The sequence below is a fragment of the Macrotis lagotis genome, chromosome 2 (assembly GCF_037893015.1).
Source record: "Macrotis lagotis isolate mMagLag1 chromosome 2, bilby.v1.9.chrom.fasta, whole genome shotgun sequence".
NCBI lineage: Eukaryota > Metazoa > Chordata > Mammalia > Peramelemorphia > Peramelidae > Macrotis > Macrotis lagotis.
The window spans coordinates 232,988,399-233,004,514 of record NC_133659.1 but is presented as its reverse complement, the minus strand read 5'-3'; the positions used below and the strand labels follow the sequence as shown (position 1 = coordinate 233,004,514).

General features: G+C 32.3%; 1 protein-coding gene across 5 annotated transcripts in view; it reads right to left on the bottom strand.

Annotated features, from left to right (window-relative positions):
• MAP2K4 (mitogen-activated protein kinase kinase 4) overlaps positions 1–16,116 on the bottom strand; it is a 181,824-nt gene that overhangs the window by 128,089 nt on the left and 37,619 nt on the right. For 3 of the 5 annotated variants that reach the window (XR_012476011.1, XM_074225136.1, XM_074225134.1), the window contains exon 2: positions 7,347–7,379. The exons of the other annotated variants lie outside the window; for them this stretch is intronic. Coding sequence is in view for 2 of the 3 variants with exons in the window: in XM_074225136.1 (XP_074081237.1) it covers positions 7,347–7,379 (33 nt within the window). In the remaining variant the exon portion in view is untranslated. The remainder of the gene's footprint in view (positions 1–7,346; positions 7,380–16,116) is intronic. 5 annotated transcript variants of the gene reach the window in all.

The following is a 16,116-nucleotide window of genomic DNA, read 5'->3' as shown; positions in this document are numbered from 1 at the left end:
AGTATTAGCTTCTTCAAAAATAAAAACAAGAAAACTAACAAGTGACTACAATAATCAACCTTGGTCTGACTAGAGTTCTTCTAATATAGTTTCTGAACATATACTGCAATTATGCATTCCCAGAATTATAATGATGGTAGATGTCATAATGAAGCATAGTATAATAAGTACCTGCATTTCTAAGACTTCTACAATTTATCAAGAAATAGTTAAAAATATGTATATGTTTAGTTTAAGAAGATATTAAAGTATAAAGCCTTGATCAGGGCAAAAGAGCAAGAGAAGGTACCAGGAGAAGCAGAAATCTAACTCATTTATTAGTATAAATTGTTTGAAGGAACATGGGAACAGAAGGGCAATTACAACCCCAACAGGGACCTATCCACAAATGAACAAACATTAGCATAATTTTCTCTTTTAAAAAAGTGTCCAACATTCTTAAATACATTCTTGAATCTTCTCATTTTCAAACACAAATGTTATAGGAAAATGGGGCATGTTACATATTTAAATTAACAGAGAAAGGAGTCTTATTCATGGAGTTGATGTCCTTGTGATTTTTTAATATAACCTAGAAATAACTTTAAAACCATCTGAAAGGTTAGATAAATGGTACAATGGATAAGAGCACCAATCCTAGAAGTCAGGAAGACCTGAATTCAAATCTAGCCTCAGATATTTACTAGTTGTGTAATCCCAAAAAAAATAATTTTGTAATTTTATGAATGCAAGCAAAATATGATCAAACTTCATCAAATCTCACTTATCCTCCCTCTAAAGTTTGAAAGACACACAGACTCTAGGGTACATTATAGATCGTACTTTTAGGATTACTTCATTCTACATTGAAGAGCAGTCAAATATAAAGAAAAAAGGAATTCACTTTCCTTTTAAATCTATAAAAATTTACTACAGCAGTAGGGAAAATCTCTGACCATATCCACACCTTCAATTTGATTTTGTATAGTGAATGAACAAAGCGCAGTGCAAAATTCTAAAGGGGAAATCAGTTCAAAATAATGAAAGTCTGGAAAAATGCAAAAGAAAACATTTCTGATGAGAAGAAAAATGAAATCTGTCTGAAGATATCAATGCAGATGACACAGGAAACTCAGCAATCAACTTAAGACTCTTAAAATAAATAGACAAGAGACAAACAATAGTAGGTAACGGAAGTTAAGTATGAGAATAGCACATTATTATAAAAAATACTTGCACGGACACAAAATATTCCTAATAGAAATTAATATTCCAAATAAGTAATTAGATAATGAGAGCACCTAGCTGCTGTGGATAAATTTTAATCTCTAGGTCCAGTAAAGAAACAATGGGTTTCATTTCTGAGCCACTGTTACTGAAACCTAAGACTGAAGAATGAGGAAGTGTATCAGAACTGAAGAAAAAAATTACAGTATGCAAATAAGGAAAGAGATGTTCAGTGAGCTTAACTTTAATTCCTGGAAAATTTTTAGAATGCATCATTAAAGAAATGTGAACATCTAGAAAAGGAAGGAATAATTTCAAAGAGAAAGTATGGTTTTATTAAGAAAACATGATGGGGGAAGCTACATGGCACAGTAAATAGAGCACCAGCCCTGGAGGCAGGAGAACCTGAGTTCAAATTTGACCTCAGACATTTAATAATTACCTAGCTATGTGACCATGGGCAAGTCACTTAACCCCACTGACTTAACAAAAACAAAATAAAAAAAAACCTAATGATTGATTATATGACTACTACCAAGTTTCGATTTACAAAACACTCAAATGATTTCTAAGTAATTCTAAATATATATTCAGGGATTCCCAAAATAAAAAAAGGAAATTCTTTTTGATTTACTCAAGAAAATTACTTGGTATCATGACTGTAGTTCTGTACTTCTCAGAATTATGTCTGTTGTCTTAAAAATAAGGAAATGGTAAATTACAGTAAGCATTATGAGGATAAAGATAAAAATGTTTCCCTAGTAACTTTCATACACCCCTTGAAATCTATCAAAAAAAAATAATCTATCAAAAAAAAGTAATTCTAAATTAAGATGAAGACTGTCTTGATTTAAGGAAGTTTGAAGCATAAAATAGGCATATTTATAAATATATTACCAGATATTTATAGATTGTTAGACCTTGAAATTACAATACAGTTTTATACCAATTATACAATTACATCAACAAAGAAAATGATAATTATTTCACTCAGAATCTTATGGGTTCGCCATGTTTACTATACAAAACTTGGAAAATTATTCTGAACATAATCTTCCCTTGGGAGGGGGTCTAATTAAAATATTTATTTAATAGGCTGATAGGTCAATAGACAGAAGTCCTCCATTTTATCACATAATCCTGTACTACTGCAGTGTATAAAAAAAATCATTTTCAGTGATTTTCTTGTCAGTGGTATCAAGTGAAATAATGTGAAGATGAATTATGGTGATTTTATTACAAAGATGGAAGGAAACAAGTAGAAAACTAAGCTCTGGGGCATAATCTCTAAAAAAAGTATGTGTTGATGAATATGGTGGTGATAGTTAACATTTATATAATATTTAAACTTTGGAGGAAAACTGTCCATACATCATCATGTTTCCTCTCACAAAAATCCTGTGAAGTAATTACCACAAGTGCTAATATCACCATTTTACAGATAAGGAAGCTAATTGTAGAAATGCAAAACTAGCACAAAAAGTACATATATAAATATACATATAAAAAAGACATAAAATATTCTATGAACTTGTACTGAACTCCTAAAGAAATTTAGCACCCAGAAAAAAGTTGTGCAAACTCAAGTCAGTCTAGACTCTGTTTATTTCAACTACAACGCTCTCTATCTCAAGCAAACTGCTCATATCCCAATATTCTCAATTAACAGGACATTTTTTAAAAATGAAATACTAAAACATATCAAGCAAAGCTATCTAGAAATTAAAGATTTCTAAGTTTTCTACTGAGACAACAGTGGTTCAGATTCCTGATTCTAGCATTAAAAAAAAGAAACCTTATAAAATCTATGAATATGCAAATAAAAATGCAACATAGTGCAGGAAAACCAAATCTTTTCTTAAATTCAAAAACCAAATTCAAATCTGACCTAATATATTTATTCAGCAGTGGATTTCACTTATATTTTCTTCTTGAAACTGCACACTAAATGAGAAATACTTAATGTAAGTAATATTCATGAGTACACAATCCTTATCCAAACTGAAAGATGACTATAATTCATTAACTAGAGAAAAGCATCCTTGAGAAAATTTTATCTAATTTCCTTTAACACATAACTGAAAATTTGAACTTAAATACTAGTTTATATAAAGCAATGGCTCCCAAGTTTTTTAAAGTAAAAAAATATGAAACCTCTCCCATCCCACCCCAAACGATAGCAGTTATACTATTCACATTGAGAAAATGAGTGGCAAAAAGCTACTATGAATTCAGCAATGCTTTTTAATATGGATTTGAATTTTATTAATCACAGTAGCATCTACAGATATATTTGAAATTTAGTATTATATTTATGTGCTAGATATAATATTTATTCAGTATGTAGAAGGCCTGTTTGCTTACTGAAGGATTCACAAAACTCCCTGCAATAACCAAAAAGGTCAATGCTTAGGAATCAGTGTATTAAAGAATTTATAGGGTAAAGCAAATTATATCACAAAAGAATGAGATGCATAAATTAACTACATTGATCTGAATGCCATCATGTGATAATTCAAATCTGGCATAAACCATAAAAGCATCTTTGTACACAGTAGCATCTTCTTAAACAGTAACTGATCAAATTATCATAATGTCAATTTTAAGGATTCTACACAATTTTTTTCAGAAAATTTGTTTTAAACCTTTAACCATGTTTACCAACTGACATTCCAACTTCATAGAAATATCAAAATGAGCATTAAAACTGTCATGTATCAGTACTCTATGTCTATAAAACATTAAATATAAACAAAAGTACATATATAAATATACATATGAAAAGACATAAAATATTCTATGAACTTGTACTGAACTCCTAAAGAAATTTAGCACCCAGAAAAAAATTGTGTAATCCCAAACTATAATTCTTCTCCAATAAAACTGACCAACTTGCATTAGGTGATTGTTTTTTTAATTGAGTAACATAACAACATAAATAGAAGTGATATAAAGTCAGACAATACAAAAAAAAACTTAAGAGCTTCCATTAGTCATCAAAAATGTCTTGAAATTCATTTCAAGCTATAACATTAAGTATCAGTTTTACCTTGAATTTTCAACAGAGATTCTGAACCTCACTGAAATTCCCTTACCCAGACTATCAGCATTTGGTTTTATACACCATCTCCTAAAAAAAACAAGACATGATACTGAAACTAAATTTTTATTCTGAAGAGTGGGGCTTTTGGTGGGGGGAAGTAGGAGAGGAGTTGTGAAGGATTTGGGGAGGGGTTTGTTTTTGTTTTGGAATTTTTCCACATAATCAAGGTAACTGTAAAAACATTGGTTTTAAGTAAAACAAGGGTAGAAAATTAATTTTCTCCGAATTTCAAATGTTTAAAATGATAGAAGGATCAATCTTTTGAACTTATTTTTAAATATTGTAATCTTGAAGGAATTGGAAATCTGAGTCAAAAGAAAAAAAAAAGAATGCAGGTCAGGGACCATTTCCATCAACAGGGTAAGAAAAAATTATACCTATCCTCCAATACAAATTAAGAAATTTTTGGTTTCCTTTTTAAGAATAAAATTTGACTTTGAATTTTTCAAAACATTGGCCCAGCACCAGAAAGAAATATTTGTAGGGACAAGTTAATTTTACACTGGTCTACTTGTAGTTTCCAGAAACTCAGTACTCTGCGCTTTTTATAAAAGGCTATCTCTTGTGATTAAAACACTCTGCTTCTTTACCTCTACCTTATAGTTTCCTGGCTTTCTTAAGGTCTCAGATCAAATGATATTTTCTTCAAGAGATCTTCCCCAATCCATTAATGCCTCTTGCCCTTTCAGACTACCTTCATCTACTATCAATGTCTTTTACAAACCTAATTACTTACGTTATTTCCCCTACAATATGAACTCCTTGAGTTCAGGGACTGTCTTATGCCTTTCTATATATGTTCGCAGCACTAAACAAAGGGACTTTACATGCAAGATAAGTCTTTGACTGACTTTCAAATTTATGGTTAACTAGCTTCTTCCAATTCCTCCATCTATTCTTTTTCCATTAACAGGGATTCTTAACCTGTCAACTTTTAAAACACATATGTTTTGATAGCTACATTTCAACAAAATTAAGTTTCCTTTATTATCCTATATATTTAATTTCATGCTTTTAGGAACAATGTTCTAATAATAAAGGATTCACCAAGCTCCCATAAGGGTTTATGACAAAAACGATTCATGCAGGATCTCTGGTGTGTCTATATATCTACCCAGAGCAAGTGGTCCTGCTGCCAGATCCTTAAGTACACAGGTAATGAAAGAGAAAGGTACATGGTTCACCAACATCTGCTTTTTCCATGTCCTTCATACTGCTCGTTCCCATTTGAGTGAAGGTACCTCTGTTCATGGCATAACCTAATCACAACTAACCAATCAGTTTATTTTTAACATGTACCTGATGTGAAACTAATTTAGATATATGCCAGAACCACACCAAAAAAGGCTAACTCACTTGGCATTGAAGATACTGGAGACCTGGAAGAAAAAGCCTGAGAGAAGAGAAATCCCTCATGAAAACAAACAGCTAAGACAGAGGAATTGTTGAATACTGCAAACAGTAGGCTTGAAGACAGCAATAAATAGATACTCTCCCACAGCATAATTCTGGAAACTAACTGGTTTTGCTACTCCAAAGACTTTCCTAGCTCACATAATACCCAACATAGTCATAGGATTAGAGATTTAGAGCTGTAAGGACTTTTCCTTTTTCAGATGAACAAACTGAGGTACACTCATAAAATATATAAGGAAAAATCTGAACTCAGGTCTTACTGTCTCTAATCCAATTCTCTATCCACTCTGTCTCCTGATTAATAACCATCTATAATCACCTTCTCCTGTGACAACAGAGGTCAGTGGCACAGATGAATAAATTGTTCATGCTTTAAGTCCAATGAGAAAATAGCTCAGTTAAAAATATCTTGCCAAATTTTGGTACAGATTTTTTCTATGATCTTTCTTCTAGCTTCTAATCTGCCTCACCAGACCACTGATGTTCTTAACAGTAACACAGAAAACTTTCTGCAGTAATTTAAGTAAAAGGGTAATTTAACAACTCTTATCAGACAAGAAGGAGAGGAAGAGCAAAGAGTTGGTAGTATTTTTTTAAAGTTCAAAAAGTAAAGTTTGGGTGTGATTTTTCTTGGGGAATGATGAGAACTATTATTACTTGAACGAGATTCACGGATGTAAAAATTTGTTTAAAAAATGTGTATAATCAGTTTTAATCTGAAATATATTGAAAGCCAGATATAGTATCACAGAAGGGATAACATACACTAAAATATAAATCACATACCACTTTTGCTATTTGAGTGAGAAGGGAAAGGTGAAAATAGTCTCAATAGCTAATGCCATATTCTATTCCTAAACCTCTGGCAAGGAAGGGAATTTGACAGAGAAAGGTCTAATTTGAAGTCAGTCTCCTCTAATAATATTAATTAAGTAGTCTGTTATTTGAAGACCATACTCTGCACAATTGATATTTTAAAATTCAAATATAAATAAATTTTTTTCTTAAAGAAGTTAATTTTGTGGGGAAGTTTAAAAAAAACAGAATACTTTGGCTTTTCTTTTTAGTTAGATAAAAGAATTTCAATATCTTGTTTTTGGAAAGTTCTTTTCCTATCACAAACTAGCAAAAAGAAAATCTGAAAATAAGCACAATCATTAAAATATAAAGTTTATTATATAGCAACAAATTTCCGCCTGAGAAAAAATTACTTTAAAATACATTGTATATCCACAAAAAATCTCTTTTAAACCAATCTCTGATTTATATATATATATATATTTATAATGCTACATGTAATCCATATATATATATATATATACATAAAATTACATTTATATCAATAAAAGTGGGCCTTAAGTGTTGAGCTAAATTATAATTGTCAGCAATTTGAATGTCAAACACTTCTATTTTACTTTCTTGTGGATATTTTAACTGAAAGGGTATAAAATGTTTTATAATAAATAATCTTAAGAAAATGTTTGTACTTAGTAAAAAAAATGAAAAATGGAAGCTCTATTAACGTAAAATTGTCATGGTTAGTTGAAAATAACAGTGGACACATTCCCAATACCAAGATGGATATGAAAAAAGGAGCATAACTATAAAATGTATAGCTTACTTTGTGCCTTTTCACAGAAGTTTATCTGAAAGCCTAAAGTAAAAGAGATAAGTTCCAGTTCATTGACTGTAATTCAAAGAATCAGACCATAAGTAAAATAACATGACATTTAGTTTTCAACGTTCAATAAAATAGTTTTTAAAAACAGTAAACCAGTTTACATTATCACATTGTGGCTGAAATATTGTACATTGTATTTTCTAAAAAGAAATTTAGATTTCTTACATTATCTATACATCAGTAAATGAGGATATATCCACAAGGATGATGTTTCATCATGCTTTTAATTTTAAATTCATTTAAATGTTGTTGGTGATTGAGAATTAAAAGGAAATTTTCTTGAATTACCCCAAAAATCCATCCCTCCTCCAAACTTCCCTCTTTTTCCCAGTCACCCAAGCATGCACCCTCAGTGTCATCTTTGACACTTCTTTTCCCTCAACCCCAAATTTCAACTAGTTTCTAACTTGTTGGTTCTTCCCCACAGCACCTTCATATTGTACAGAACTTCCTTTCCACTCAAACATCTGCTATCCCAGTTCAGGCCCTCATCTGTCTCCTGAATTACAGTAGAGGCCTAATTGTTTTCCTTGATTCTACTTGATTATATCCTTTCCAGTTCATTGTCTATATAGCTTCCAAATTGATAATCCTAAGGCATATGATGATATTCTTTATTCAAAAATCTTTAATGAATGGTATTTTAGCCATCTTGAAATGAAGTACCCACCTACTTTTTTCATGTTACAACCCTTAAGAAGTTCTCCATTCTAGAAAAAATATTCCCCTAACTTTTCCATGAATGCTATAGCACCCTCCACGACTAAAAGTTCATTCCCTCCTCACCTCCACCTCTTAAAAATCATTTCAAAATTTGTTCAGTTATACCCCAATTGATGGTCACCCTTTTTATTTCCAGTTCTCCCCTGCCACAAAGCTTCTACAGAGCTAAGTATTTCTCCATTTTTGAGTCTTTTTCCTTTCTTTGATCCCTCAGGGGCATAGACCTCTTAGAGACATTGTGAGGTGAAAGAGTAAGTAAGCTCAATTTAGCACCTTTGGGATCTAGTTAGAAATTGTTTTCTAGAATGGTTGGACCAATCAACAACGCCAAAGTGAATCAATGAGTCAGCCAGTCTTCCCACAGTCCCTCTAGCAAGTATAATGTTTCTTTTATGTCATTTAGTGTATCTAATAAATGTGAGGAAGACTTTCCAAGCAGTTTTAATTGCATTTCACAAATTATTAATGATCTAAAGAATTTTTCAAAAGCTTATATTTTGACTTCTGGATTTCTTCTTTGAAAGCTTCCTGTTCATATCCTTTGATCTACTGGGACATGGCTTAGCAAATTAAGGTATCAGAATGGAATGGAAGGACATATACTATAACTATTAAGAAACGATGAAAGAGGCAGTTTTAGAGAGAAAACCTAGGAAACTTGCATGACCTTTGCTGCTGAATGAACTGAGATGAATCAAGAGAAGAAATAAAAAATGAACATCACTATAAAGAAAAATAATTTTGAAAGACTTAGGAACTTTCATAAATGCAATAACCTACCACTACTCCAGAGGAAGCATGTTGCCAGTTTCCTGACAGATGAAATGATAAGATTAAAAAGAACAAAATTAGACACAAATTGTTGGAGAGAGAAATATCTTGGTAGACTATGCTTCTTTATAACAAAGGCTCTAATTTTTTTCTTTATTGTAAGAGATTTGGGATGGAGAGAGAAGCAAGCAGTGGGATTACAAAAAAATAGGTAAAAAGAAATAAAAGATGGTCATTAAAGCATTTTTAATGCATAAAAGAGAAATGAAGCAAGTTCAGAAGTAAAAAGAGGACAGGGTACAAAGTATATGTTAAATGTGCCAATATTTTTTAACAAACAAGCTAATAACAATATATGGGGAAATTATTTGGAAAGACATAAAAACTCTGATCAATATAATGACCATTTGATTCCAATAATACTCATGAAAAAGCATGCTACCTATACTCTGACATAGAAATGACAGACTTAAAGATGCCATATAAGACCTACATCTTTGAACCTGTCCAATGTGGGAATTGTTTTGCTTGACTATGAGCATTTGTTATAAGGGTTCTACTTTTCTCTCTTCAGGGGAGGCTGGGGAGAGAGAGGAGGAGGTAGAAGGAAAAGGGAAGTAGCGATATAGTTCCAAAAAGAAAACAAAAGGACAAAAGGAATCACAAGCAAGCATGACAGATTTAAAAATTGCATGTTGACTATCATATACTTTAAAAGAAAAACCAAGTTCTAACTGACAGAAATTTACAGTTCCATGTACAATTCCTTCTTGTTCTATAATGGAAATGGAAATTTAATTGTATTGATAATTTGTTAAAATGAGAATTAAAAAATAAGTTCTGTGTAAGAGACTTGTGTTTTCATATATGCTCCTCTTTTTCTTTTCTATTTTTTTATACGAAAATGTTCCCTTTTTATGTTTTTGTTGGGGGGGGTTGGTTTTGGAGGGAGGAGGGTTTGGGAGTGGTGTTGTTATTCATTAAATTCATAATAAAATAAAATATAAAGAGAAAAGGAAATAACTGTAAGACCTAGTTCAGGTGTTACTTCCTCCAAGATACTTTTCCTATTCTTAAAAGCTCTCTCTCTCTCCTGAAAGTACTTTGTATTTATGGAAAGCTAGGAGGTACAGTGGTTAGAGGATTGGCCTTGGAGTCAGAAGACAGGAGATCAAATGCAGCCTCAAGACTCATCACTGTATGACCTTGGGCAAGTCACTTAACCCTGACTGTCTCACATCCAGGTTCATCTCCAGTCACCCTGATTCATATCTAGCTACTAGTCCCAGATGGCTCTGGAAGAGAAAGTGATGCTGGTGACTTAGTACAGCACTCCCCAAAAATCCAATTCATGTACTTGTCATGGCATCACCTCTATGATGCCATGGTCTTCAAAAATGAAGGACAAACATCATCACCATCATCGCTTTGTATTTTTCTGAGTACACGTTATATGTCTCTAGGAAAATGTAAGCCCTCTGAATAACTGCTGTGTGTTGTCTTTCTTTAACTCCGAAATTTAGAATATTATAATACTTAATCATGTGGTTTATTTCTGTGTGCACTGAAATTCATTCCTAAAGTATCTACATCCACTGAAAACTTATGTTGATTTGAGTATATTATGATGTGCTTCAGAAAGCATTGGGGAGCTAGGAGGTTTTGGCTCAATGACTTGTGTAAGTCAATTAACCATCAGTCCTAAAGAAACCCCAAATACATTTTTCAACTACAACTATACTTTGTTGTATATAGCACATGGCCCAGCATAACTAAATATAAAATTTGATTTTTTTATAAATTAAATCATTTCAGATGCATTTAGGTGAGCTAGTTCCTAAGTGCAAATAGCTGGGTCCTCTTTTGTGTTTTATATTTGTATTTTTCACCCATCATTTTTCTTAGGGTCAAACTCATACTTGTCATAAATTTTCTTACACAAGATGATAATGACAAATTTATAACCTACCATGGAGTGTATTTTTATTTAAAAAATTTAAATTGGTGCAGCCCTAGAGACAGAAGGAACTGAGTTCAAATTTGGCCTCAGACACTAGTTGAGAGACCCTGGTCAATCACTTCAAAAAAAAGTTTTGTTTAAAATAAAAAAAATTAGAGTAGGGGGAAAAAAGTAGTTAAGTCCTTTAATGGAATCTTATCAGCTAAAATTGTGGGATCTGGGTAAACAGAGTGCTCAATAACCTAATACCTAAAATATCTGATTTTGTCATGAGGATAGTATTCAGTATATATTTTCCTACCATCCTCTCACAACATACTTCATATTTTGGAATACTGGACAACTAAATGTTTCCTATACTTTAAGAAGAGATATAACTATTATATATATGAAAACAAAAGTCTCTTACACAGAACTTATTTTTTTAATTCTCATTTTAACAAATTATCAATACAATTAAATTTTCATATACATCATGGAACAAAAAAGAATTATACATGGAACTGTAAATTTCTGTCAATTAGAGCTTGGTTTCTTTTAAAGTGTATGATAGAGTCATGTAATTTTTAAATCTGTCATGCTTGCTTGTGATTCCATTTGTCTTTTTATAATGCAACAACTTATAATGCTAAGTCAGCACAAATCATATATTCAGAAAAAATTTCAAGATAAATCAAATAGACATAACATCCTCAAATGAATATTTGATGCACTTGAAGAAATTCAATAGGAATTAAAAAGTCATATACAAGAAGAGCTTGAATAAAGTTTAAAAAAAATAAATGATGCTAAAATTTAAAAAGCTTTAAAACAACTGGCAGGAAATAATAATAAACAATAACCAGTTTAGTGATTAAAATAAAAAAACCTCAAGTTAATTAATAGAATTAACCAACTACATACTTACTTTATTATAAAACAGAAAAATAACCAGTCAAATCAACTAGGAAAAACAGGCCTATTTTTTTAAAGCCACAATTATCCTGAACCCCCTAAAAGGCAAGGAATTGGAGGGCAGGTCAAAATGCTACAATTTCAGGATCACTAATGTTCACTCTAAAAAGTTTTTTAAAATAACAAGAACATGATATTTGGAGGGAGGGAGGGGCTTGAGAGAAATAAAGAAAATTTCCCCAAATTAACAAACCTAGTAAACAATCTACAAACAGAAATAATCATTTGGACTCCAAACAAAGAAATCAAATATTCAACCTTATGCAATACAGGGATTCTTAACTGGCCATCCATGAACTTTTTTTTCTTTTTAATATAAGTAGATACCTTCAGCATAATTGGATTCTTTCACAATCTCTGTATTTTGTTAAACTCTAATTCTGAGAAGTGTACTTAACATAAAAACAAGAACCTCTGCTTTAAGAGAAAAAAATAATTCATACAGCTAGAAGACAAAGGAAAATGGTGGAACAGCTTTAGTCAAGACTAATACCAAAAAACTGGAATACAATATAAAAAATTATAAATCATAGAATTAACTGTCTAGCAAAGACAAGAAAGTAAGGTGAGAAGTAATTCTGCTCTGAACAGTTTGCAGAGATATACACAATTTAAGAAGCCTTTGAATAAGTTAAGCTTTCAAATAACATTTAAAGATCATACTTCTCAAAGCAATATAAATATCAGTAAACTATACTGGCTAAATCATTATTTCAAACTACTTCAGAATAACAAAGAGGGGAGAAGAGCAAATTGTTGAGTTCTCCCATACCTCCAACTTGCTCTGTATATCCAACTTTATAGGTACTGACAGATTTGCAGTGTACATAATACATTTTTACATGTACACATGCATACTTCCCCCTCTACTAGAGAGCAGGAAATATTTTTATTTTGTCTTGTCTTGCCTTGCCTTGATCTCCATAGCTGGAAGTCTAATGAATGAGATAAGAGGTACTTAATAAACACTTAAAAATAACTAAAATAAATGTTTGAAGGGGGAAAGATTCAAGAAATCATAAAAAAAAAGCTGGATAAGAATCCATGGAGGGGCAGCTAGGTGGCGCAGTGGATAGAGCACTGGCCCTGGAGTCAGGAGTACCTGAGTTCAAATCCACCCTCAGACACTTAAATTACCTAGCTGTGTGGCCCTTGGGCAAGCCACTTAAACCCATTGCTTTGCAAAAACTAAAAAAAAAAAAAGTCCATGGAAAAGAAACCTGAAGAGTCACTAATGAAGTGCAAAGAAATTTGGGGTTACCAAAGGGAAAAAAGGCACTACTACTGGGATTATAATTGGTGAACCTGGAGTCATGCACTAATCTGTTCTCTGCTCACTGTCTGATCTCTCTTGGTCTCCATTTCTGCTCCCTATAAGAGAAATGGGTTGTACTAGATGATCTCTAAGTTGTAACCCAAAACTTTATGATGAACTAAGGAGTTCTGGTTTAGAGAAAAATAAAGTATAATAATTGTGATCTCTGCCTAACTAGACTCAACTCTTACAGCCAAACTGAAAAAGAAACAAACAACTGTCTGAACTATAAAAGGAACACCTTATTTTAAGAATTGTAATAAGTTACTGGAGATAAAGTGAATGATAAATTATACAAAGATAAAAGAATTTATGAAGCAAAAAAGCAAATTCTCAAATAAAAAAGGAAAATCAGTCAATAAGCATTTATTAAATGACTACTGAGAGCCAGGCAAAATGCTAAGCAATGGAGATTCAAAGTAAGGCAAAAATAAGGTCCAGGCTCTCAAGGAGTTTGCATTCTAATGGATAAAAAGAAGATGTAAATAAAACTCTATCTGAGCAAGAAACAAAATAAAAGAGGTGAATCTGAAAGGGAAAGAGACCTTAGCAGCTGGGGGGGACAGAAAAGTATCTAGAAGAAAGTGAATTTAGAGCTGGGTCCTGAAGGAAGCCAGGCAAAACAAGAAGGATTATGAAAGAACATTCTAGAAATGGTGGAAAAAAGACACTCTGGCAGGAGTGTGATACTATTAAGTATTAAGGTGTTAAGATATATGGAAGAGAGTTAAGTCTAAGAGGACTAGAAAGTCAGGAAGGACTTTATAATGGTACTGGAAGTAATAGGAAGCCAGAAAATTTATGAAGAAGGTGACATGGTCTAATCAGCACTTTGGAAGATGACTTTGACAGCTGAATGGAGTATGGAATAAAGTAGAGAAAGACTTGAGGAAAAGAAAGACTGTAGAAAATACTGGCAGCAAAATCTACAAGGAACAGATAAAGATTCAAGACATTCCCCAATAGAGAAATGTTTAATAACTACATAAAGAGATGCTTAAACTCCCTTATGATAAAAAATATATATATAAATGAAGACAGTCAAGATGCCACCTTTCATCCACCATAAAAGCTAGCAAAAATTGTAATAAAATTCAGCATTGGTAGAACTGCAGGTAAAAGTGCTAGAATTGACCTGGAGTCAGTAAGAATCAAATTCAAATCCAGTCTCAAACATTTACTGGCTATATGATCCTGGGTAAGTCACTTAACTCTATTTGTCTCAGTTCCTCATCTGTAAAAGGAGATGGAAAAGGAAATAGAAAGCCACTCCACTACCTTTGGAAAGAAAATTCCAAATATGGTTATGAAGCATCAGATATAAATGATGCAAATCCACAAAAACAAACCGAACTATTTTATACATACATAATAACAGACACACATTCACCCACCCTCCCTCCCTCTCTCTCTCTCTCTCTCTCTCTCTCTCTCTCTCTCTATCTCTCTAGAAATGTAAAAATTTCTGTCCAAGAAGTACAAATTGATGAATTATATTTATATGTAATAGAAAAATATGTAACATATAAAATTTAATAAATGATTGGCATGATATAAAATATTAAGAATGACATGAAGTGATACAATGCTATGACAGCAGAAGTAAAACTATATTATCAGCTATAATTTATATTTCTAGAATAAAGTTTCAATAAATATGTGTGCATATGTATCTATATATAACATAAATATACTTTACACTTTCTTAAGTTTAATATAATGGTGTGTATGTGTACAAGAGGGGCAGCTGGGTGGCAAAGTGAATAGAGTGCTGGACCTGAGTCAGAAAGACCTGAATTCAAATTCAGCTTCCAACACTTGTTATCTATGTGACCCTGAGCAAGTCAACTAACACTATTTGCCATAGGTCTTCAACTATAAAAGGAACAAAGCACTCAAGTATGACTGCCAAGAAAATTCTAATTGGGGTCACAAAGAGTTGACCATATAAAAAAACATCAAAAATATATAATCAGTTCTGGTATAAGCAGACATACATTCCCCAAAAGTAATATCAGATATTACAATTTATAAATGGGGTAAATGAGTTTGGGGCACAATGCTCAAAAACATCTCAGTGACACATTAAAAAAAAGATAAGCACATAATTAAAAAGTACAGCAAAATTTTTGAATGATTAAGAAATATATAAATAATACAAATGAACAGGGGTTACAATGGGGTCAAGCTGGCAGTTTCATGCAAGTTGGGAAGTCTGAAATTATGAACTGCCTATCAGTGGGTGTGGTATCATCATTCTCCAGCTACAGCTACAGTTCTTTCTGTATCAGAAGATATACAATAAAGATAATGTCACTTCACCATGAAAAAGACCTTAAGTTTGAATGTGAAATTGGAAATCAGAAGATTCTGCATGAAACTTACTAGTTAATATGAAGTGGTATAGTTCCCAATCTCATTGTTTCTTGGGGAAGAAATCACATATTAGCAAACTCAAAAGTCGAGTTAAGGATATCAGTCTCATTGTATCAATTCTGTGTTTTTAAAATAAGTGTTACAGTAGAATGTGTACACAGGGTAATGTCTACTGACACTTCAAACTCTAAGTGAGGTAAAAATTCAACTGAGTGAATGTGATTGGTTTTGCCAGGTTAAAAATGCATGCAGGTCGAGAGTCAGACCCTAAAGCTCAAGGGAGTATCAGAATTGGACCTGTCACCAGGGAAGAGGTCAATAAGTAAAAACAAGCATTAGACCAAGGAGGGAGAAAATGAAAGAGGATATAAATAAGTAACACAATTAACTGGGATTTCTCCTTTACCTTTCCCCCACTTAGGAGAGAAGGAATAAAAATCTGACTTTTGGCTAAAAGAAGTGACTTGCTGGGGTGGAACCAAGATGGCAACAAGAACCAATCATGTCTTAGGTGCTCTCTCATAAAACTTATAAACTATGGAATCTAACTAAATTTTTGAGAGACAGAACCCACAGAGGGACCCCATGAGGCAGTTCTCCTACTCAAGGTA